The 22,962-nt window shown below is 45.8% G+C and overlaps 1 protein-coding gene across 1 annotated transcript; it reads left to right on the top strand.

Annotated features, from left to right (window-relative positions):
- Positions 1-18,622: 18,622 nt before the first annotated feature.
- Tal2 (TAL bHLH transcription factor 2) lies at positions 18,623-21,899 on the top strand. Its single transcript, XM_075968049.1, has one exon. It carries the CDS (start codon positions 18,644-18,646, stop codon positions 18,968-18,970), a length of 327 nt encoding a protein of 108 aa, XP_075824164.1. The 5' UTR covers positions 18,623-18,643; the 3' UTR covers positions 18,971-21,899.
- The last annotated feature ends 1,063 nt before the right edge of the window (positions 21,900-22,962 follow it).

Here is a 22,962-nt window from a genome sequence, read left to right as displayed (position 1 = left end):
CTCAGAAATCATATTATTTGCAATACTGTTTGGCCAATAGCTTAAGCATATTTCCGGCTAACTCTTATATCTTAATTTAACCTATCTCTATTATCTATGTATCGCCAAGGCTGTGGTTTACCAGGTAGAGTTCTGGTGTCTGTCTCCAGAGGGGCTACATGGCTCCTCCTGACCCCACCCTCTTTCTCCCAGCATTCAGTTTAGTTTTCCCCACATAGCTCTACTCTTCCCTATCAGGCCAAGCCAGTTTCTTTATTAAACAATGGTATTCACAGCATACAGAGGGGAATTCCACATCAGCCTCTAGCATTCAAAACTGGTAAAATAATAATCTTGCCACAAATACAGTATTTCTAAAATTCAAGTCTAGAAAGTCTACATACATACACTGGGATCCACAATTTCTCAGTGACAGAGTCTGCTATATGACATCTCTAATCATGCAGAGTTTGGCTTATCCACTCATGGTAGCCAGGGTAAACACCCACTGTGGAGAACCATGACATACTGAAAGAGCTCTAGAAAGTTCTCTTACAGTATTCAAGCTAAAGTCAAATTGTAAAGGAATGACCCTGCATGGGGTGACAATCCCTAGTTTATGCAAACCTGACAACCTATAAAAAGAATATATATATATATATATATATATATATATATATATATATATATATATATACACACACACACACATATATATGGTGAGAAAGAAACCAAAGAAGATCTACATGAATGGAGATACTGTGTTGAGCGTTAGAAAACTCAAAAGATGTGAAATTTGCCAAATTGATGTATTGGTTTGGTGTGCAACTTCTACAATGATCTCAGTCATGTTTTTCTAAGCCTTATTCTAAAATTCGTATGATGAATTTATCTAGAGGAGCTCAATCCATCTTGACAAAAACAGGTTTGACAAAAAAAAAAAAGAGAGAGAGAGAGAGAAAAGAGAGTGCAGGAGAGATGGTTCCAGCGTTAAGAATACTGGGTACTCTTCCAGAGGTCCTGCTTCCAATCCCAGTGCCCACATGGCAGCTCACAACTGAGCTCCAGGGGACCTAACACCCTTTTCTGTTTCTGTGGGCACCAGGCATATGCATGGTGCACATATATACGTGCAGACAAAACAAGCACACACATTTTAAGAAATCTAAGACAAAAAGATGCAAGTCTTCTCACACTTTATTAGGTCTGTGATCTAAGGGAGATGGTGATCCCGAGTTTCACAGTGAAATTGCTCTGTAGAGATAACAGATCTTAAACCCTGTCTTCTCACTGGCTACAACTTTTGCCAATTGTTACTACTGGTCTAGAAAATTAAAAATTAAAAATAATTTTTGAAATTAGAACTTGAATCCAACATTTTTTTCAGTAAGCAAATATATATAAATTTGGTATAAAAACTTGATGAGGTAGCATAGCTGGTACCTGAGTCCTCTACAAGGAAACTGCTGTGGGTGTTCATAAAATGGTGAATACAGTCTCTGCAGAGGCCCAGGCATCAAGGGTGGCCGTACTGAAGTTGTCCATGTGTCAGTGCAGCCTCAGCCCTCAGGGCAGGGCTGAGGCACACCAGCGGAGCCACAGCAGCCTATCGCCTCACATGGAACAGGAGGAGTTTCCCATTCTTTTTCCACCAGTAACTATAGCATCTCTGCATCAGGACAATGGGAATCTTGGCTCCATAGCTGCCAGCAGCTGCTTCTTCAGGTCAGGTAGAGTGTACAGAGAGGCTTGGCTGGTGGTCTTGCTCAAAAGCGCAGAGGAAATATCATAGGACAAAGTGGGGTCTTGTCCAGAGGTTCTCTGGGAATTAGCACAGGCCTTTGACAACTATCGTAGAAGTTAGTTGAACTGGGGCGAGAACACTGCTAGCAGAAATCTGGGTTTTGAGAACCGTTTTTTGACCTGTAATAGTAGAGCAATGAGGGAATCCTGTAGTCCATAGTAGGCCTGTGCATCACAGCGCATCACAGCGCATCACAGTGCATCACAGTGCATCACAGCAATCACAGCTCATCACAGCTACAGTGCATCACAGCGCATCACAGAGCATCACAGTGCATCACAGAGCATCACAGCTCATCACAGTGCATCACAGCGCATCACAGTGCATCACAGCTCATCACAGTGCATCACAGCGCATCACAGCGCATCACAGCATCACAGCATCACAGCTCATCACAGCACATCACAGCGCATCACAGCTCATCACAGTGCATCACAGCGCATCACAGTGCATCACAGCGCATCACTGCATCACGGCGCATCACAGTGCATCACAGAGCATCACAGAGCATCACAGTGCATCACAGAGCATCACAGCTCATCACAGTGCATCACAGTGCATCACAGCATCACAGGGCATCACAGCGCATCACAGCTCATCACAGCTCATCACAGGGCATCACAGTTCATCACAGTGCATCACAGCGCATCACAGTGCATCACAGCTCATCACAGTGCATCACAGCTCATCACAGTGCATCACAGCGCATCACAGCGCATCACAGCATCACAGCTCATCACAGCACATCACAGCGCATCACAGCTCATCACAGTGCATCACAGCGCATCACAGTGCATCACAGCGCATCACTGCATCACGGCGCATCACAGTGCATCACAGAGCATCACAGAGCATCACAGTGCATCACAGAGCATCACAGCTCATCACAGTCCATCACAGTGCATCACAGCATCACAGGGCATCACAGCGCATCACAGCTCATCACAGCTCATCACAGGGCATCACAGTTCATCACAGTGCATCACAGTGCATCACAGTGCATCACAGCTCATCACAGTGCATCACAGCGCATCACAGTGCATCACAGAGCATCACAGCACATCACAGTGCATCACAGCGCATCACAGTGCATCACAGAGCATCACAGCACATCACAGTGCATCACAGTGCATCACAGCTCATCACAGTGCATCACAGCGCATCACAGTGCATCACAGTGCATCACAGCTCATCACAGTGCATCACAGTGCATCACAGTGCATCACAGAGCATCACAGTGCATCACAGTGCATCGCAGTGCATCACAGCTCATCACAGTCCATCACAGTGCATCACAGTGCATCACAGTGCATCACAGTGCATCACAGCGCATCACAGTGCATCACAGCTCATCACAGTGCATCACAGTGCATCACAGAGCATCACAGCTCATCACAGTGCATCACAGTGCATCACAGTGCATCACAGCTCATCACAGTGCATCACAGCGCATCACAGCTACAGTGCATCACAATGCATCACAGCGCATCACAATGCATCACAGCGCATCACAATGCATCACAGCGCATCACAGCTCATCACAATGCATCACAGCGCATCACAGCTACAGTGCATCACAGCGCATCACAGCTACAGTGCATCACAGCGCATCACAGCTACAGTGCATCACAATGCATCACAGCGCATCACAATGCATCACAGCGCATCACAGCTACAGTGCATCACAGCGCATCACAGCTACAGTGCATCACAGCACATCACAGCTACAGTGCATCACAATGCATCACAGCGCATCACAATGCATCACAGCGCATCACAGCTCATCACAATGCATCACAGCGCATCACAGCACATCACAATGCATCACAGCGCATCACAGCTACAGTGCATCACAGCGCATCACTGCATCACGGCGCATCACAGTGCATCACAGAGCATCACAGAGCATCACAGTGCATCACAGAGCATCACAGCTCATCACAGTGCATCACAGTGCATCACAGCAATCACAGCTCATCACAGCTACAGTGCATCACAGCTCATCACAGCTCATCACAGGGCATCACAGTTCATCACAGTGCATCACAGTGCATCACAGCGCATCACAGTGCATCACAGAGCATCACAGTGCATCACAGCTCATCACAGTGCATCACAGCGCATCACAGCGCATCACAGCTCATCACAGCTCATCACAGCACATCACAGCGCATCACAGCTCATCACAGTGCATCACAGCGCATCACAGTGCATCACAGCGCATCACTGCATCACGGCGCATCACAGTGCATCACAGAGCATCACAGAGCATCACAGTGCATCACAGAGCATCACAGCTCATCACAGTGCATCACAGTGCATCACAGCATCACAGGGCATCACAGCGCATCACAGCTCATCACAGCTCATCACAGGGCATCACAGTTCATCACAGTGCATCACAGTGCATCACAGTGCATCACAGCATCACAGCTCATCACAGTGCATCACAGCGCATCACAGTGCATCACAGCGCATCACAGCGCATCACAGCATCACAGCTCATCACAGCACATCACAGCGCATCACAGCTCATCACAGTGCATCACAGCGCATCACAGTGCATCACAGCGCATCACTGCATCACGGCGCATCACAGTGCATCACAGAGCATCACAGAGCATCACAGTGCATCACAGAGCATCACAGCTCATCACAGTCCATCACAGTGCATCACAGCATCACAGGGCATCACAGCGCATCACAGCTCATCACAGCTCATCACAGGGCATCACAGTTCATCACAGTGCATCACAGTGCATCACAGCATCACAGCTCATCACAGTGCATCACAGCGCATCACAGTGCATCACAGAGCATCACAGCACATCACAGTGCATCACAGCGCATCACAGTGCATCACAGCTCATCACAGTGCATCACAGCGCATCACAGTGCATCACAGCGCATCACTGCATCACAGCGCATCACAGTGCATCACAGAGCATCACAGCACATCACAGTGCATCACAGTGCATCACAGCTCATCACAGTGCATCACAGCGCATCACAGCGCATCACAGTGCATCACAGTGCATCACAGCTCATCACAGTTCATCACAGTGCATCACAGTGCATCACAGAGCATCACAGTGCATCACAGTGCATCACAGTGCAGCACAGCTCATCACAGTGCATCACAGTGCATCACAGTGCATCACAGTGCATCACAGTGCATCACAGCGCATCACAGTGCATCACAGCTCATCACAGTGCATCACAGTGCATCACAGCTCATCACAGTGCATCACAGTGCATCACAGTGCATCACAGTGCATCACAGCGCATCACAGTGCATCACAGCGCATCACAGCTACAGTGCATCACAGTGCATCACAGCGCATCACAATGCATCACAGCGCATCACAGCTCATCACAATGCATCACAGCGCATCACAGCTACAGTGCATCACAGCGCATCACAGCTACAGTGCATCACAGCGCATCACAGCTACAGTGCATCACAATGCATCACAGCGCATCACAATGCATCACAGCGCATCACAGCTACAGTGCATCACAGCGCATCACAGCTACAGTGCATCACAATGCATCACAGCGCATCACAATGCATCACAGCGCATCACAGCTCATCACAATGCATCACAGCGCATCACAGCTACAGTGCATCACAGCGCATCACAGCTACAGTGCATCACAGCGCATCACAGCTACAGTGCATCACAATGCATCACAGCGCATCACAATGCATCACAGCGCATCACAGCTACAGTGCATCACAGCGCATCACAGCTACAGTGCATCACAGCGCATCACAGCTCATCACAATGCATCACAGCGCATCACAGCTACAGTGCATCACAGCGCATCACAGTGCATCACAGTGCATCACAGCACATCACAATGCATCACAGCGCATCACAGCTACAGTGCATCACAGCGCATCACAGCTACAGTGCATCACAGCGCATCACAGCTACAGTGCATCACAGCGCATCACAGCTACAGTGCATCACAATGCATCACAGCGCATCACAATGCATCACAGCGCATCACAGCTCATCACAATGCATCACAGCCGGCACATCACAGTGCATCACAGCGCATCACAATGCATCACAGCGCATCACAATGCATCACAGCGCATCACAGTGCAGACAATGCCAAGAGGAGGTGCCCATCTGCACCTGCTGCTTTCGGTTGGAGATCAGACCGGGATGAACTATACATAGTTGGGCCAGTAGAGACTTTAAATTCTGGGTCTCAGACCTCATCCTCAGCTCCTGGAACCCCAGACTTCGTAGGGCTAACAAATTCCTCTAGTTGTCCTGGGGATGGGAGTAGTTGGGACTAACCATTGACCTCACTTCTACTCTATTTGGGCCCTAATAAGTCAGGTGGAATAAGTCCATCTTGTTTACATTCATGCTCATCCCCCACCGTGTATCCCAGCCGGAGAGTCTGCTGTGCCCACCAGAAAGAGCGGAGAACCTTATTACAAGTGAATGGCCCTGGGCAAGCCTAGAATCCCTGCAAAAGCATAGAAACAATGTGTGGAAGCTGAGCCAGGCTCACAGCAGATCGCTTCTGTTAGTGTGAGTCTTCAAAATGGGTCTGAACCAGCAGCTGGCAACCTTTATTTCAGACCGTTTGCAAAGATGTTAAGTCTTCAGTGGTTAAAAAGACAGATGAGTCTTGAAGAGGGCAGAAGTAGGCATTAATATCTGTTATTAAAGGCAGAGGTGAGAACCCTGGTGGGAAATCAAGGTTTCTTTGTCGATCTGTTTTCTTTGTGGTGTCTTCGGATTGGATTTAAAGAGATTTTCCTAAAAATGCTTCCTGGAAACCTTGGCTGGATCGGAGGATAAGGAGGGTGCTGCTGTCAGGGTCAGGCCCGGTGTGTGTGTGTTTGGTTTGGGATTTGTCAGTCTGGAAAGCTGGGGGTGGGAGGTGGGGTGGGGGCTGTGAGCAGCTTGAGCCTGGCAGATTTCCCCCACCTGCCTAAAATACAGCCCAGAGGGAGCTGAGACCCCTCTTAGCTCAACCCTGCACCTCCACTCTTTGCCCCTGGAACTGTGGCCTTTATTTCAAGTCTGGTCCCCTGGGGACTGAGTGGGGAGTGAGGACAGCTGATAAGCCTGGCACTATTGACTTTATGGGGAATATTCAGTGTATTTACTTTCTACACATAAGCCGCGCTCTTATCTGTGGCCCACAGAGCATCTAAATCCTGCTCAGGGAAACAGTTGATGAGTCATGGTCTTGTACAAAGACCAACGGATAACGAGGGGGAAACATCCCACCCACACCTTTCTCCCCTCTAGAACCTGGTCCTGCACACCCCACCCCATCTCCCTCCGTTTTTACCTCTGCTCTTGGGTTTATTGCTTAAAAAAAAATAGAAGCATTCATTGCTCTAGGCCTATGGAGTCAAGGCCAAGCCAGCATTGTCCTGAGAGGTTGGTAGGCAGCTGGGCATACCCAGAGCAGTGTGCCCCTCTAATTGGTTACTATGGGGGGAAATGCCCATTCACTTGAGGCAGTTACATGCCCCTCTTTGTGTTTCAGTGGTCAACATTTGCTCCGGACAGAACTACCCAAAAGGCCTCCACATCAGACGTGTTAGTGAGGACGTGTGTTTGTGTTTGTGTGTGTGTATGTGGAGTGAACCAGATGTCTTAGAGAAGACGTGTGTGTGTGTGTGTGTGTGTGTGTGTGTGCGCGCGCGCGCGTAGTACAGGTCTTACCAAAGAGGCGCCAGCCTGGTTCCTGGAGAGTGAAAATGATTAATGAATTATAAAACAATGAATAAATAATGCTTGAGAGAAGCTTGCTTTCATTACAGGCACCTCCCTCCTCTGGTTCGTCCACACTCCGCTTTCCAGCTACACTGTTCCAGGTCACTCAGAGGGAAGGGCAGGCCAAAACCCTGGGCTAAACAGATGAAAGGAGGCCCTTCAAAATGCACTTTGCAGAAAATTAGGGCCATGTACTTACATTTCCCTATCTTTAAACTAAAAGAACAAGTATTTCAGTGTAGACTTTTTTTGACAGTTTTACGTAACCTATGGTTTCAAGCTCCCTGCGTAGCCAAGGATAAATCTGAACTTTGGATTCTCCTGTCTCCACCCTGTTAGTATTGGGCTTACAGGACTCTAGCTCCACATGAAGTTTGTCAGTGTGGAGCTGAAAGCCAGGGCTAGGCAAGCCCGCTACTAGCTGAGCTACATCCTCAGCCCTCACACCATTGACTTCACACGCTTAACACATAATAGCTCACGGAGGCTTCACGAAAGCTCATGAAGTTGATGTTTACAGTTTGTAGTTTAAAAAACTGGGGCCAGGGGAGTGAGCATTCTACCCGTTGGTGTGCGCATTCGTGATACAGGCTTCAGCTGGTCTGCCTCTGAAGCCAGTGCTCCAGTCTTAGCTCCCTCGGGAAGTTGCCTCACGTGTGCCATTTCTTGGTATCTTAAAGCAAGGACTATTTATTGCTCCCATTTTATAGGGGACATCTTTGGAGTGGTCTTCTACCTGTCCGGTGTGTATGCAGACCCCATTTAGGATAGACTCTGTGTGTCAGAGATTGTTTGAAGATTCTGGCTTATCTTTTCTGTTCTACCTCAGAGACATCTAAAGGTAACAGTCAATCGACGAACCCCCTTCCACTGAGAGAGCAAACCAAAGCTCTCAACCCTCTCTGCCTCTGCTCCCCACACTCAGGCAGAGATGGGGGCCAGATCAATGGATTTTCCCTTCTGTACAGCTTGGTTTGCTGTCTCACCTGCTTGCATCCTTAGCTACCCTTCTTATTTGGGCGGGGGGGGGGGAGATGTTGTGGTGAGGAATCAGAGGCTCCGAAGATGGGAGCTAATCACTCAGATTGCACAGTGTGCCCCGTAAATGGAGCCCTTCGTACTAATGAGGGCCTGCAGCGGCTGCCAGCTCAACTGAGTTGGCTCTGTGCCCAAGGCTTGTTTCTTTGAGTATATGTTTTGAACTTTAGCTTGGGCAGGTATAATATTTTGTTTTGTCTACAATTATAACTCACCTGGTAACTTGTACACACACATACATATGCTGTATGTATATTGATTATATATGCCTACCACACACTCATATGAATATTTATTTATTTATTTATTTATTTATTTATTTATTTATTTATTATTTTTGAGAGAGCATACTAGTGAGCGAACTTGAGCAAAATGCCTGAAGTGACACCAATGCTTAGGGTTAAGTAATGGGGGAGTTAGGTAATGGGCTCTCCTGGAGTTCACCGTGTAACAAGAGACCGAAAATGAGATTTACTGTGAAGAACTCAGGATGGACATGCGGACACCTTTGTAGAAGGGGTACAGGGAATTTAAGCTTACCAAGAGAGCTTTCCATGGCCAAGAGTCATGCTAGACCAAAAAAACAACAACAACAACAACAACAACAAAAACAGAAAACAAACAAACAAACAAACAAAAAAACTAAGTGTAAAAGAATGAGCACAGGGCCTGGGAAATGACTCGGTGGGTAAAGCGTTAGGGCAGGACTTCAGATCTGTCTGACTGCCTGTACTCCCAACAATGTGAGGGTAGTTATGGGCTGTCAGAGCAAGCAGGCTAGGAGACTAGACACGTGATCATTCTCTGGGCTCAACCCCACCAGCACGGGCAAATACAGACGTACCATGCACCCACCCACACACGTGCACATAGATTTTTAAATTTAAATTAAAATGCATGGTTTAATTTGGAAATAAAAACTTAAAAACTGAAGTTATAACCTTAATAAAAAGCAAAATAGAATTTGTGGCAGAAAGCTTGACAAAGAGGGCCATCTTTTATCGGTACAGGTACATTTTTCTAAATCTTCTAAACTCCTATGCATCTTTAGACCCCAAAAGAAGTTCATCAAAAGACGTATAAACCTAAAGCAAGTAGGGCTTGGTGTTGCCTGCCTTTAATCCCAACACTTGGGAATAAAAGTCAACAGAGGCCAGCCTGGTCTACAGAGCGACTTCCCAGTCAAAGCTACCTACTGAGACCCTTCTGGAAAAACAAAAGCAACACAAACACAAGACAGAACAAATACAAGACAGAGAAGTTTTCACAGATGTACTGGAATACACCTCCAAGACTGTAGAGCACTAACCTAATGGATGTATAGAAAAATGTGTTAAATTTCGAACAAGGAGCGTGTCTCCTCTCATAGTGACTATGAAAATTTTTTAAAAAATAGGTTATATGTTATTCCAAAATTAAAGTTTCAAAAAGCTATATTAGAGCAAAAATTTACCCTGCACATCTTTGAGTATATTACGATAACATAAGAAACTAATAGCAAGCCATTGTCAATAGCATCAATTATAATACATTGATACTTTTTTTTTAAAAAAAAAAAGCCATACTTTCTAAAAGAGAAAAAAATAAGTCTTTAGAAGTGAGTAGGGGTCCAGATGTTATTACACACATCTATGACGGAGACAAGATGACCACCCGTTCCAGGCCAGCCTGGGCATCATAGCAAGACCCTGTCTCAGAAACTGAAATAAAATATAAACTTAACCCTATTGATGAGTCTTAGATCAAAATTTATATGGCAAGCTGCCAAAACTATTTAAGAGGTAGAATACTTAAAAATATATGCCTAGCAGGATATGCTTGTAAACTCTGTTCTGTATGAAGAACCAGCTAGTTCATATGACGAATAAATTGGAGATACACGCACAATGTGTGGATGGGAACAGGAATGAATAACTGGATGCAGAGAAGAGAAGAGACACACTGATGCCCGGAAACCAAGAACTGAGGATGGAGAGAGGGGTTTAGCATGGGGAGTGGGTAGGAAAGGTTAAGACTGGTTAAGGCAGATGCTTAACCTCTAGTTAAAATGACTTTAGCTACCCATACCCACCTGGTCTGGCAGAACCTCCAAAGACCCCTCGTTCTTCCTGAAACTGACAACCCATAGGGGACTGGAAGGCCAGCATACACGGGCTTATCCAGACAGATCAATTAAAGGAGCAGGACCAGGGAGTCCGACCGCACCAGGCTCTCCTAGGGACCTGCCCATCCCCCGACCCTCTCCAGCAGCCCCGCAGGTGCAGTCTCTCCAGGGGGCAGTGAGAGCCATGAATAGTAAGCATTTTAGCTCAAGCACATAGAGGCGTTTAGCTGCCTAAATTTAATCCCCCAATAATCGGATTATGTAAATTCCTACTCCAACCTCTTCCACGACAGGACCTAGCTTCTAAATGCTCTACACTGGGAGAATGGGACCGGAGCAGACCCATCACTCTCAAGAGCCACTGTAGGGAACCGGTGTACCCAAATGGCTTCTAAAAGCATAAAGCCAACAGTAATATTTAAGAAGGTTCAGGAACAAAAGCCAGCCCTCTTCCAGTGTACTAACATACTTCCGTTCCTTTTCCTGAGCCTCTCCTCTTGGTCTGAGTTCCTAGCCACGTTGGCAGGTTTTATTTGGTAGCTTGTTACGCTGAGCATCCTCCGTTGGATCTTGCCATCCAGTTGCCTCGATTCTTTTTCACAAATGGAAAACGGGCCACGGAGAAACTATATCACCTCACGGTTTTTGGCTAAGGTGAAGGATAGTAAACTTCTGTGTGGCCCGTCAGAACTGTAATATAATCGGACAGCGTGGGAAAAGCACGGACACCATAGGAACAACTTCTCTCCCACAGCGCACCGAAAAAGCAGGGGACAGAAAGAGGAGCAAGCCAAGGGTGTTTTCTGCAATATTAGGTTGTGTCTCTGTGCACAAATTAGCCAGCTCTTCTTATTCCTTGCTCCACTGCATCCTCAAGTTACAACAGGAGTCTTGGAGCCCCCGGCTGTAGTTACTGTTCGCATCTTTGCAGCACATTGTTCTCTTCCTGTCCTCTAGCCTGGCCACCAAGATTCCAGGCACCCACGACCCTGTCCTGCCTTTCGTACATTTGAACCCTGCTTCTGGCCTTCTTTGTCGCTGTACCCATGCTCCAACTTCTACACAACAATCTGGGCATTTGGGAACTCTGAGTTGCTTGACAATAGGCCCGGAGCCCATTTTCAGTGTTGGTTTGGGGTTCTTTTCAAGTGTTTGTAGACCTGGGGTCCACATACTACAGAAGGCCTTTCACCCAGATCGAGCTCTGGGTAGGAAGAAATTAGAGAGAAGGGAATTAGGAGTCTCCATTTGTTTCCTTATCTTAAGTTCCTCCGTTGCCAGGAAGAGCCTTGCTTCAAGGTTTTGTTTTTAAACACCAGCCCTTCCCAGAGTAATGCCTGATTGTTCAACCAGAATCTTTTACCTCTTGTCGTAACTGTAATTTATGTTCTCTGCTACTCAGGACTGTCAATCTTGTATTGAGTCTGCTTGTCATGTCTTTTTCCCCTTTCTGGCTCCACCCACATACCTGAGCTTTGTAATTCAGGCTGTATCTTTTCGATCTGTAGTAAAATGGCGAGTTTCCATAGATGTTGGGTAAGGCGTCCTAGGTGTGAGGAGCATCCTGAGGATGTGTGCAGCTTGTGATCCTAAATAGCTTGCCAGTTTTTTCTTCTTATTTGATTCCCACAGTTCCAGCATCGCACCCATTTGACAAATAAGGAAACTGAAGCAGAGAGAAGCTGAGTGATTTGCCTGGCATCGCACAAGTGAATAGACCAGAAATTTCAGCTTGGGTGACTACAACCCTAGAGTCACTTGCTCGTATTCACCAAGGTGCAATGTATTTATGAATTTATTGTCTCAAATCCTAGGGCCTTCAGAGAGAGAAATACCTAGAGACTGATGGTTTAATCAGACACTAATCAAAAACATTTGGTGGACATCTATTCAATGTGGTAATGAGGGTATAGAAGAGATACAAGACAAGAGAAGTAAATATTACTAAGCGGAATGAAGCACTGAGAATACAGCAAAGGATGATGGTGATGATGATGATGATGATGATGATGATGTGTGTGTGTGTGTGTGTGTGTGTGTGTGTGTAGGCACAATCTTAGTAGCTAACAAGCTCTTAGGTGATGACTAATGAGTGGGGAAAGCCACTTGCTGCCAAACCTGACCTTCTGAATTTGATCCCTGGAAGGCACATAGTGGAAGGAGAAAACCACCCCCCTCGATACGTTTCCTAACCTCCCCACACTCACCTTGGTGCACCCGAGGCGATAAATGCATAAGTACAATTTTTAACAATTTAAGGCTTGTCACTGGGAAGGTGGCACCTGAGAATGTCAGTGCCTTGAGGGCGGGGTTTTGTGCCTGGTTTTGTTCAGAGTTAGACTCTCCACACCTGAACACGGCCTGAGCAGGGCTTAAGTTTCCAGTACTGACCTGACACACAGCAAAGTAAGGAGAGGGGAGGGGAAGGAAGGGGGAAGGAGGAGAGTGGAGGGAAGGAAAGGGAAAGGAAGTACTTCCATGGGCAGCCTGTGAGAAGAAGAGGGAACTGTACAAAGGCTAGGAGGCAGCAGGGTGTCTGACGTGTTTCTGTTAGTACAAACCAGAGTCTCTGGAGGGGGATGAACCCCAGGGATAGAAGAGACAGATGGAGATAAAGAGATCTCAGGGACCATTTAAAGGCTGCAGTTCACTTTCCTTCTGTTGGTTTGTTGTTGTTTGTTTGTTTTGGTTTGTTTGTTTTTGTTGTTCAGACAAGGTCTGTCTCATCACCAGGAAGGCCTCAAACCTCCCACCCTTCTGCCTTAGAGGTTGAATGAAATGGAAAGCCACAAGAGAATTTAGATCTGAGAAGTGACAGAGGTCTGACTTGTGTTTTCTCAGACCATCCTGGGAGATGCAGGACAGAGGAAGGAGGCAGAGTTCCTCCATCCCTGAAAGTAGACCAGACCCATAAATGCATCAGTCTCTCCAGTGCAGTGCTTTTAAACTTCGTTGTGTGTCTTCATTTCCTGGCGATATTTGGTAAAATTGCAGGTTACAGGCCGCTTCTCCCAAACTCATTTAGTGGGTCTGGAGCTGGGCATTGGGATCAGACACCTGTGCTGGGATTTGAAGAAGCACCCGATGAGTTAGCAAGAGTTCTAAGCTTTCGGGTGCTTAGCTGGAGGAGGAGGTTGGAAGCAGTATCCCCTCCTCTAAAGCCTCGGACAAAGAGGGGTCCTCCTTCCAACATTGCTCCTTAGCCGCTGCACAAGGGAGGGTTGATGCGGCAAAACGGGGAGTAACTGGCGGGTGTTCTGGGCGAAAAGCGCCCCCTCCTGCCGCCAGACAAAGGGCAGTGTCCTATAAAGGTTGTGACAGAGGCACTGTGTCCAGGCGAGGGCGCACACGGACAGCCGATGTCTACTGCGACAGACGCTGTGACAGCGCGGGCTTCCAGCTCCTGGGAAGAAGTGCGTTGACCTAAGAGAGCGGGAGTGGGCAGAAGCAAAGGGGCCACCGGACAGACCAGAGAGAAAAGAGAGAGATGTGGCCACTTGGTAGCAGCCACTTAAGGGACTCTTTAGGTGACCAGGGAACTTTAGAGGGGCAGAGACAGACAGTGGCGCGGTACTAGGGAGCCTGTCTAGCCTCCTAAGGCACGTGTGTTGTCCAAGCCGTGTCCGTGGTTAGCTGGAACCAGTGCCAGTCCCCTGCATCCCAGAGCATCTCCGGGGCTCTTTATACCGCCGCCAGCTCTCTCAGCGATCCTCCGATACTTTGCAGATGTGTAATTTCAACCTCTAGATGCTTTCCCAGACTCCCGAAATAACATATCGGGCAGGTTTGCCACGGTGAGATGAGGTAACTTTTTGTTTTTTAAGAGTGGGGAAGGGATAGCTGGGAAATAGAGGGTTCGCAGACAAGCTGCAGATTGGACAGAAAGAGCAGAAACGTCAAGCGCCAGCAGGCTGCGAGGCACCGGTGTAAAGTGCTCCTCGGCCGCGATGGCCCCAGGACTCAAGAAAGTTGTTGAAGGGGACCGCCTCAGTCCTCTCGCCACAAAGAGGTATCCAGTGCGCTCGACTGACTCCAAGCTTTACTTGTGGTTGCTTAAGAGAGACAAATGCGTTAGTCTGTAGAGAGAGTTCTAAGATCTGAGTGTATGATTATGTGTGAATGAGCATGAAGTGTACATCTCAGAATCGCAGAAGCTGGGGAGTGGGATGGGTTAAATAGATGGGAAATCTTCCTTGTACCGTTTACTTTTTATTTTTTTAAAAGCTGGTATAGAAAACTTTTAAAATTAACATAAAAGGCGTTCGATATCATTGTAACATTTTCAAATAACCTGTGATTTAGTCATTTCTTTACCTCATCTCCCACCACCTCTACCGTCATTACACCCCCTCCAACCACACACCTGTGTAAGTTTTCTTTGGTATTTCTTTTTTTAACGGAGAGGAACTGTGCCTAGTGTTGGCTATTAGACTCCATTCCCAACCTAGCTCTTCAAACGGCTGTCCAGCTTTCTTCCCATATATCTACACTTCCAAGAAAACGTTGTAGGAAGAGACAGATACACAGGATAGAGTTGCAGTAGAGAAACTGACAACCTTACGGGAATAATAATAACAATAAAAGACCTGTGTGAGCCTGCAGGCCCGAGGATAACCCTGTAGCGCTGTTAGCTGCAGATGTTTGTACCTTTCCAGTTGGTCTGGGGTTTGTGTCCAGGAACTGTGGACCCGGAAGAGCACATTGTCTATTTGCAACAGTGGACACCTTCCCTAGGAGCTTAAGTAGTTTTCTTCCGTGAGTGTTACCTCCACCAGCGACAAGAGAAAGAGGTTGTACCTTCTATCTTCATGGTGTATTTAACATAATGTCGTTCAGGTGCTTTCTACAGCACCCATGCCATAGTGAAATAAGTTGTTCAGGCAGACCTTGAAATCGTTTTTTAATAAAAAATTTTTGTGTGTGTGTGTGTGTGTGTGTGTGTGTGTGTGTGTGTGTGTGTGTACAACTCACATGCCTGGTACCCAGAAGAAGGGGTAGGGTCCTCTAGAACTTGAGTTACAAACAATTATGAGTTGCCATGTGTGTTGTGGGAGTTGAACCCAGGAGCCATAGATGAACAGTCAGTGACGGAAACCTCTGAGCCATCCCTCCAGCACTTAAAGCTCATACTTGACTTGAGTCTATAACCCTCCTACCCAGGGATATGTGGCTAGAATTCGAAAGTTCTATGAACTTGAATAGGGAGATAGTATATCTTAATTTTTGATTAACACTTATTCTAAATGTAGTATTTCCTCTATTTACAAAAATAGCTGATAAAGTACATTAATATTCACATGGTTCTAAATAAAGAAATCCATTTTTATTTCTGTCTCAGAATAATGATTTTAAATGCATTAAATCATTCCCTGTGTCTATGTATTTGATGCATTTAAAATCATTTCTAGTAGCTGCTCAGATACTATGATTTAAAATATAATAATATAGTTGCAAAAATTTATTCTAAGACAAGACAGTAGGGGTACGTTTGTCACTAGTGGAAGTCCCAGATACTTGCATCTCAAATGCTGTGGATCTTTAAAAAAAAAAAGTCAAATGTCATTTCTTAGAAATTATGGTAGTATGTGTAGTTTTTAATGTGTTAAAAATTAAGCAAATGTATTACCACACTGCATTTTAATTTCAGTATTTTAATAACTACCAAGTAGGACTCATTATTTTCTGTATTTTAACTTACACATGTAAAGTTTTGACAGAGGAACCAATATATATTTAAAGCCACTGTTCTGAGAAGACTGCAAACCCAGGCTTCCCTGGACCACCAAAAAGATTTGTGGTGCAAAAGTGAAAAAAAAAAAGTTAATGAACCCCAGCCTAGCGGGAAGCCTCAGTAGTGACATTGATGTTTGCCCTTATTTCACCATCTACCCACGGCATCTGGTGTGAAATTTCCCCTCTCTTAGTTTGCTCTGAAATCAAGATTAGTGGCAATCAGTCCTTGCAACTGGAAAAAAAACACTAAATGCAATTTTCTTTTGATTTAAGAAGTATAGTGCAGCAATTTTCCAGTGGCCTCTATTTTGAGCTTTTCCAGCTTGTTAAGTTACTGATTTCTATTTCTCCCATGGAGAAGGAGAGTCAAACACTCGAGGCTAAATCAACAAGGAATTACCAAGCATCCCTCTGATGGCAGCCTACATTTTAGAAGAGTCTTTCTTTTTACTTTCCTTTCCTTTCATTTTCTTTCCGTTCTTTCTTTCTTTTTTAACTGATCCTTCTGTGTATCTAGTACAATAGACTCCAGCCGTCTTAGAAAAACACCACAACCAGTTTACCCTGCCTAATCTTCTTTGCTCTCAGCTTGAAAAGGACCCCTACTCCCCATGGGACTAGAGTTGACTTGGCAGTGAGCTAAACCCTCTTTTGATAAGACAACTTTGTCCCTCAGTTCTGGCCAGTTCCAGTGTGAACAACCCTAAGAGTTTCCTTTCTGTCTTCAAATCCCCTTGATCTGGGTTTCTGTTTCAGGTATAGTTGGGGTAACGTCCTGGCAACATGCTTTTATTGTAGAACCAAAGGCCAAAATATTCAGAAATAACTCAGGCTAGATACAGGGTAATGGGACAGTGCACGTTTCTAAACAGGAAGAGACCTAGTCCACAGGCCTGATTTACAGGGAGGTGTGGTCTCCTTGGAAGCCTGCTCTAGCATGTAGGTGTGCTGTTTCTCTGCTTCTACAGAATCTACTTTCCTCCCTCAGGTAAACAAAAGCAGCTTGCTCTTGAGGGTCCAGTCGTACAATAAAGCCATGCCTTGACCCAGGATGCAGTTCTGAGCCCTCCTCAAGCATCTGCCATAGGTTGAGAATACACATTGAAAATGGATTTGACACACCTAACCTATAGAAGATCACTTAGACCAGCATCCCTTAAAAGTGCTCAAAACACCTTAGCCTACAGTGGGCAAAATCACCAAAGCAAAGTCAATTTTATAGGAAAGTAGGACACGCCACATATAATTTATTGAACACCTCGGTTCATGAAACACTAGCAGCACAGCACTGCACACTACAGCTCACTCCACTGGTGGTGCAGCTGACAGGGAGCTGCAGCAGATCCCAGGGGCTGCAGGGAGTATTACCCTGTGCTGTGAAGACTCATATAGACGGGGTTATGAAGAGGCTGGGTTCTCTCTCTCTCTCTCTCTCTCTCTCTCTCTCTCTCTCTCTCTCTCTCCACTACAGCTCACTCCACTGGTGGTGCAGCTGACAGGGAGCTGCAGCAGATCCCAGGGGCTGCAGGGAGTATTACCCTGTGCTGTGAAGACTCATATAGACGGGGTTATGAAGAGGCTGGGTTCTCTCTCTCTCTCTCTCTCTCTCTCTCTCTCTCTCTCTCTCTCTCTCTCTCTCTCTCTCTCCACTACAGCTCACTCCACTGATGGTGCAGCTGACAGGGAGTGTGCCACTATGGCCTGGCACCTTTGCTCTCTTCTGAAAAGCTCTTGACACACTGAACATTCACACCCAACACTTCCCGGGCTAAACATACACTTTATTCACTTGTGTGCTCAATTCCATACTGTAGGTGATTTTGGTCAACTGGGAGGGATAGGTTATAAAGGAAATAGTGGGGTTGGCGATGCAGCTTAGTCAGTGCTGCATGGCCAGCATGAGGCCCTGGGTTCAATCCCCAGCATGCAGAAACCAAAAGTGACATATGACTATAACCCTAACATTCAGTAGGTAAAGGCAAGAAGAGCAGAAGTTCAAGGTCATCATTGGCTGCATAGTAAGTTTAAAGCCAACCTGGAATACATGAGATCCCACCTCAAAAGAGGGGGGCAGGGGAGGGATTAAAGGCAGTTTTGTAATGGTGACTTCTAAACAGTCCAGAAGAAAAGGCTACAGTGTTCTTCTTTTGCCCTTTCTTGACAGAACATGTGATTTAGGTCTTGGCCACCAAAGTCCTTTTTTTCTCCCATCTCAGGAACCTGGACATGACCAGAAAGATCTTCACAAACACCAGGGAGCGGTGGAGGCAGCAGAGTGTCAACAGCGCCTTCGCCAAGCTGAGGAAACTCATCCCCACTCACCCTCCAGACAAGAAGCTGAGCAAAAATGAAACGCTTCGCTTGGCAATGAGGTATATCAACTTCTTGGTCAAGGTCCTGGGAGAGCAAAGCCTACAGCAAGCAGGAGTAGCTGCTCAGGGAAACATTCTGGGGCTCTTTCCCCAAGAGCCACACCTGCCAGACATGGATGAAAGACTTCTACTCAAAGACTATGGAGTTGCTTCCCCTGGCCCCAGCTGTGAGGCTCCCTAGGGTGGCTATGACTGTCAGTCACTGGGGCACTATTGAAGAGTTCTGTGGTTGTGTGTGTGCTATGGAGAGGTGTGACGCAGGAAGTGATGGGGACAGAAGCTGAGAGCCGCAAGGGGGCTTGAGGAATGTTGTTACTCTAGCCTCATTACCCCAGGACTTTAGGCAGAAGAACTTGCTCCGTGTAAGTCTGCGCGAGATGATTGCAAAACAGCAAAACAACCGTTAAGTTTAAACCGCCGCCTTGCTCATGATTTCAGTAATGAGGATTTCCTTACACTGGATCTCAGAGGAATGAATGATGCTTGTTGCCCTCTGAATATATTTAAAAGTTTGCTTTGAAAAAGGAGATGTGTCTGATTGAGGGTAAATACAAGAAGTCTTAAGACTGACGAATGAAATGGTAGCCACTGTGGAAAAGCAACCCCAGAGAGGCATGGGTCATCTCTGGAGGGATGTCCCTTTGGGCAAAGCAGTGAGGATTCTGTGGGTGGAAAGGCTCCATGTCCTTTGACCTCTATAGACTCATGATAACCTACTTGGCTACCTAGTAAATTTGAGGTCAACCCGGAATACATGAGATCCAGCCTCAAAAGAGGAGGAGGTCAGGGGAGGGACAAAACACAGATTTGTAATGTTGACTTCGAAGTTGAGCCTTTGAAATCAAATAGTGGATTTTATTCATTTGAGGAAAAACCCTGGTAATTTAGGAGCTAGACTTCAAATAAGTTTTCTTATTAAAAATGAGCTGGAATGAGGGAGCAAACCCCTTAGTTTGACACATTGGGTACTAAAACTTTTAATGCAGCCTAAATTCCTGCTGACTTAAAAGTCCTGCACAAGTCAATAATTATGAAAAACACAAATGTTGGAATTTCACATTTTGCTGCGAGCAGACAATAGAAATAAGGGACCAGATGCTAATGAACTTGCTAATGAACCAGTACATTGAAGACCAGGGAGCATTGGCTGGCTCTTAAGCTGGGGCGGGGTAGCACCCGGCAAACCAGTGGAATAGTGTGGATGCTCCAGCCCTCACTCCACACCATTCTGTTCCTCATGGAACTTGGATTCAATGATGAACCCAGCAGTTGAGCCGTCAAAGGCAGATGTCTATATCTGGGACATTTTATTTCCCCAGAGTTCTTTTGGCTTTATGATCGTCCAATCATAGGTGGGACAGCTATGGATTGTGGTTAAGAATTTACAGTGTCTATACAATACAGAATTTAAATGTCCCTCTGGAAAGTATTTTATTCATAGGTAACCACATCATTAAGGTCGATTTAGCCAATGCACTTGTAGCACAATGGGTTTCCCTCTAGGTCCTTTGTTTAACCTCACTTGGTTCATTTCCCCACAGAAACAGTTAGAGACAGGGAACCATAGAGGCTGCTGGAGTCCTTCCTTCCACCCTAGAGAGTATATCATTCGCACCAGCTGTGGGAGGTTCAAGCTTGTCCCTTATTTACCAGGAAGTGGGACATTTCTAAGTTTTAATGGTAGTTGTCAGTTAAGTCCCACTGCCCTCACATCTGGCATTAAATAAAGTACATTTGACAGTGACTTTGTTTTTAAGGATTTTTTTTCCAATTTATTACGTATCAGTGCTCTACCTGCAGGCCAGAAGAGGGCACCAGATCTCATTACAGATAATTGTGAGCCACTGTGTGGTTGCTGGGAATTGAACTCAGGACCTCTGAAAGAGCAATCAGTGCTTTTAGTCTCTGAGCCACCTCTCCAGCCCCAGGGACTTTGCTTTTATTTAGATTCTTTGAACATGAAGAAAGCATGGAGGCCCTTGGTCCCTAGATGCAATTTTTTTTTTTTTTATTTTCGAGATAGGGTTTCTCCATAGCTTTTGGTTCTTGTCCTGGAACTAGCTCTTGTAGACCAGGCTGGCCTCGAACTCTCAGAGATCCACCTGCCTCTGCCTCCTGAGTGCTGGGATTAAAGGCGTGCGCCACCACTGCCCGGCTTAGATGCAAAAGTTTTGCTCTACACAGACCACACCCACTTTCCTGATTGCTGGAACTTAAGTCTGTGCTCAGAGGGGGCCTCCCACTGAAATGCTTCAAGGATCCCAAAAAGATGTGAGGAGGTTGCATCATCATTACAGTAAACAAGGGGGACACTTACTCAAAGAAACCCTAGAGGAAATCCATTTGTAGGCGAATAAACCTTTACAATGTTATTATATGGGATGTATTTATTCAGCATTAATTTTCTGTATCAAGTTGAATTAAATTAACACAACTGTTAATGAATTAAACCAAAACAAACAATAAACAAACAAAAAGCCAACTTTAATCACATGTGGTCCCAAACCTAGTCATGATACGTGTGAAACCGGAAGCTAATTCAAAACTCCCACTATGGTTTTCTTTGATGGACCAAGTAATAAGACTTCATAGTTCAAACACGTTATCATCTACCAGATGCTACATCTGTTTATGGGCCATTTGAACAGGACTACGCTTCTCTGTTCTTTGAACTAAAGTGAGTATTTGGTCTGCTTTGGACAGTAATGGAAATGTTTAGAAACCACATTTAAGCAGGACCTTGTTTTTATATAGACTGTGATACTCCATTGCACAGCGAAGAAAACAGGTTTGTCTCAAGGTCTGTCAGCACAGGACACAGACGCCTGTCTCCTGACCCTCTCTCTAGCCCGTCCATGGCGCTGGTCAGTCACCATGTACTTGGAACTGAAAATGAGCAAGCGCCTTACCGTTATGTTAACCTTTCCCCAAAGCATTTAGTCATCTTCATATGCTTCTCTTGTGATATGACATTACCACTTGCTATAGAATGTGAGTAGCTCTGTCAACCAAAGATTTTACCTGTTGATGTGTTGTGTCATTTCTTAATCATTGATCATAATTTGCTATTTAACTGTTAACTTATTACAAATAAATTATTTAAAAAATAATTGTCCTTTTATTTTTAGGAACAATGTTATAAACTTACAAAGAATATCCACACCGTCTTCCCCTTTCAAGGTCACTGTTTTCATGTGGAACAAAACTCATTGTCCTTGGCCTAGAAAAGAAATTATCACCAGCTGACATCTCTCCCCTCTCCCCATGTTCTCACAGCAGCGTGCTGTCTTATTTCTCCTATCTTTTCTTTTCTTTTTCCCTTTTTTAGACAGTTTTACCACATAAGACCCTGGTGGTCTTGAACTTATGATCACTCTGTGTCAGCCTCTCTTATGGTGGAATTACAAGCAGGTGCCAGTACATCTGACTCATGCGGCTTCCAAATTGTCCCCAGATCCACAGCTGTGGCCACATCACTTCCCTGCTGCCAATCCCTCAGGGTGTCACCTATCATACAGACAGACACTGCCAGAGCAAGGCCACCTGCAAACCCAGCCCATCATCCCTTCCTATCCCCTTTCCACAGCCCCTGCATGTGTTGCACCAACCAATGGAATGACTTCACTCTGTGATCCACTTTCCCTCCTTCTTCCTGGGGCCTTGTGATTTCAAATGTTTGTCCCATTCTCTTTCCTTCTACTTGTCTCTGTATCAAATCTCAGACACTAAACCTTTCATGATTGATCTTAATATGTAATCCCATTCTACCTTCCCTTCTTTCCCTTCTCCCTGTTTAGGGATGGGGTCTCCTCAACCTCCTGGCCATACCCCCTTCCTCAGTCTCCCCAGGACTGGGGTTGCAGGCTTGCGTCACCAAGTCTCTGTTCTTCTCAATCTGCTCACTGTTTCCTCATCTCCCTTACCTGACTTACAACCTCTTTTTCTTTGCTGTGTATTATAGACACCTGTATATATCCTGTTCTTTCTGAAAAGCAAACATCCACTTGACTACAGGGATAGACTCTGATATTTAATCTTCACCATAGTCCTACAACTGGCCCCTACTTCTAAAATGTAAAAAAGATCCTGGGGTGGAGAGATGGCTCAGAGGTTAAGCGCATTGTCTGCTCTTCCAAAGGTCCTGGGTTCAGTTCCCAGCAACCACATGGTGGC

The sequence above is a fragment of the Microtus pennsylvanicus genome, chromosome 3 (genome assembly GCF_037038515.1).
Source record: "Microtus pennsylvanicus isolate mMicPen1 chromosome 3, mMicPen1.hap1, whole genome shotgun sequence".
NCBI lineage: Eukaryota > Metazoa > Chordata > Mammalia > Rodentia > Cricetidae > Microtus > Microtus pennsylvanicus.
Note: the sequence above shows the minus strand (reverse complement) of the source record. Positions and strands in the feature narration are given on the sequence as shown.

What these genes read in the sequence shown, in the direction of transcription:
- Tal2 (XM_075968049.1), top strand. Translation starts at nt 18,644, where the DNA reads ATGACCAGAAAGATCTTCACAAACACCAGGGAGCGGTGGAGGCAGCAG.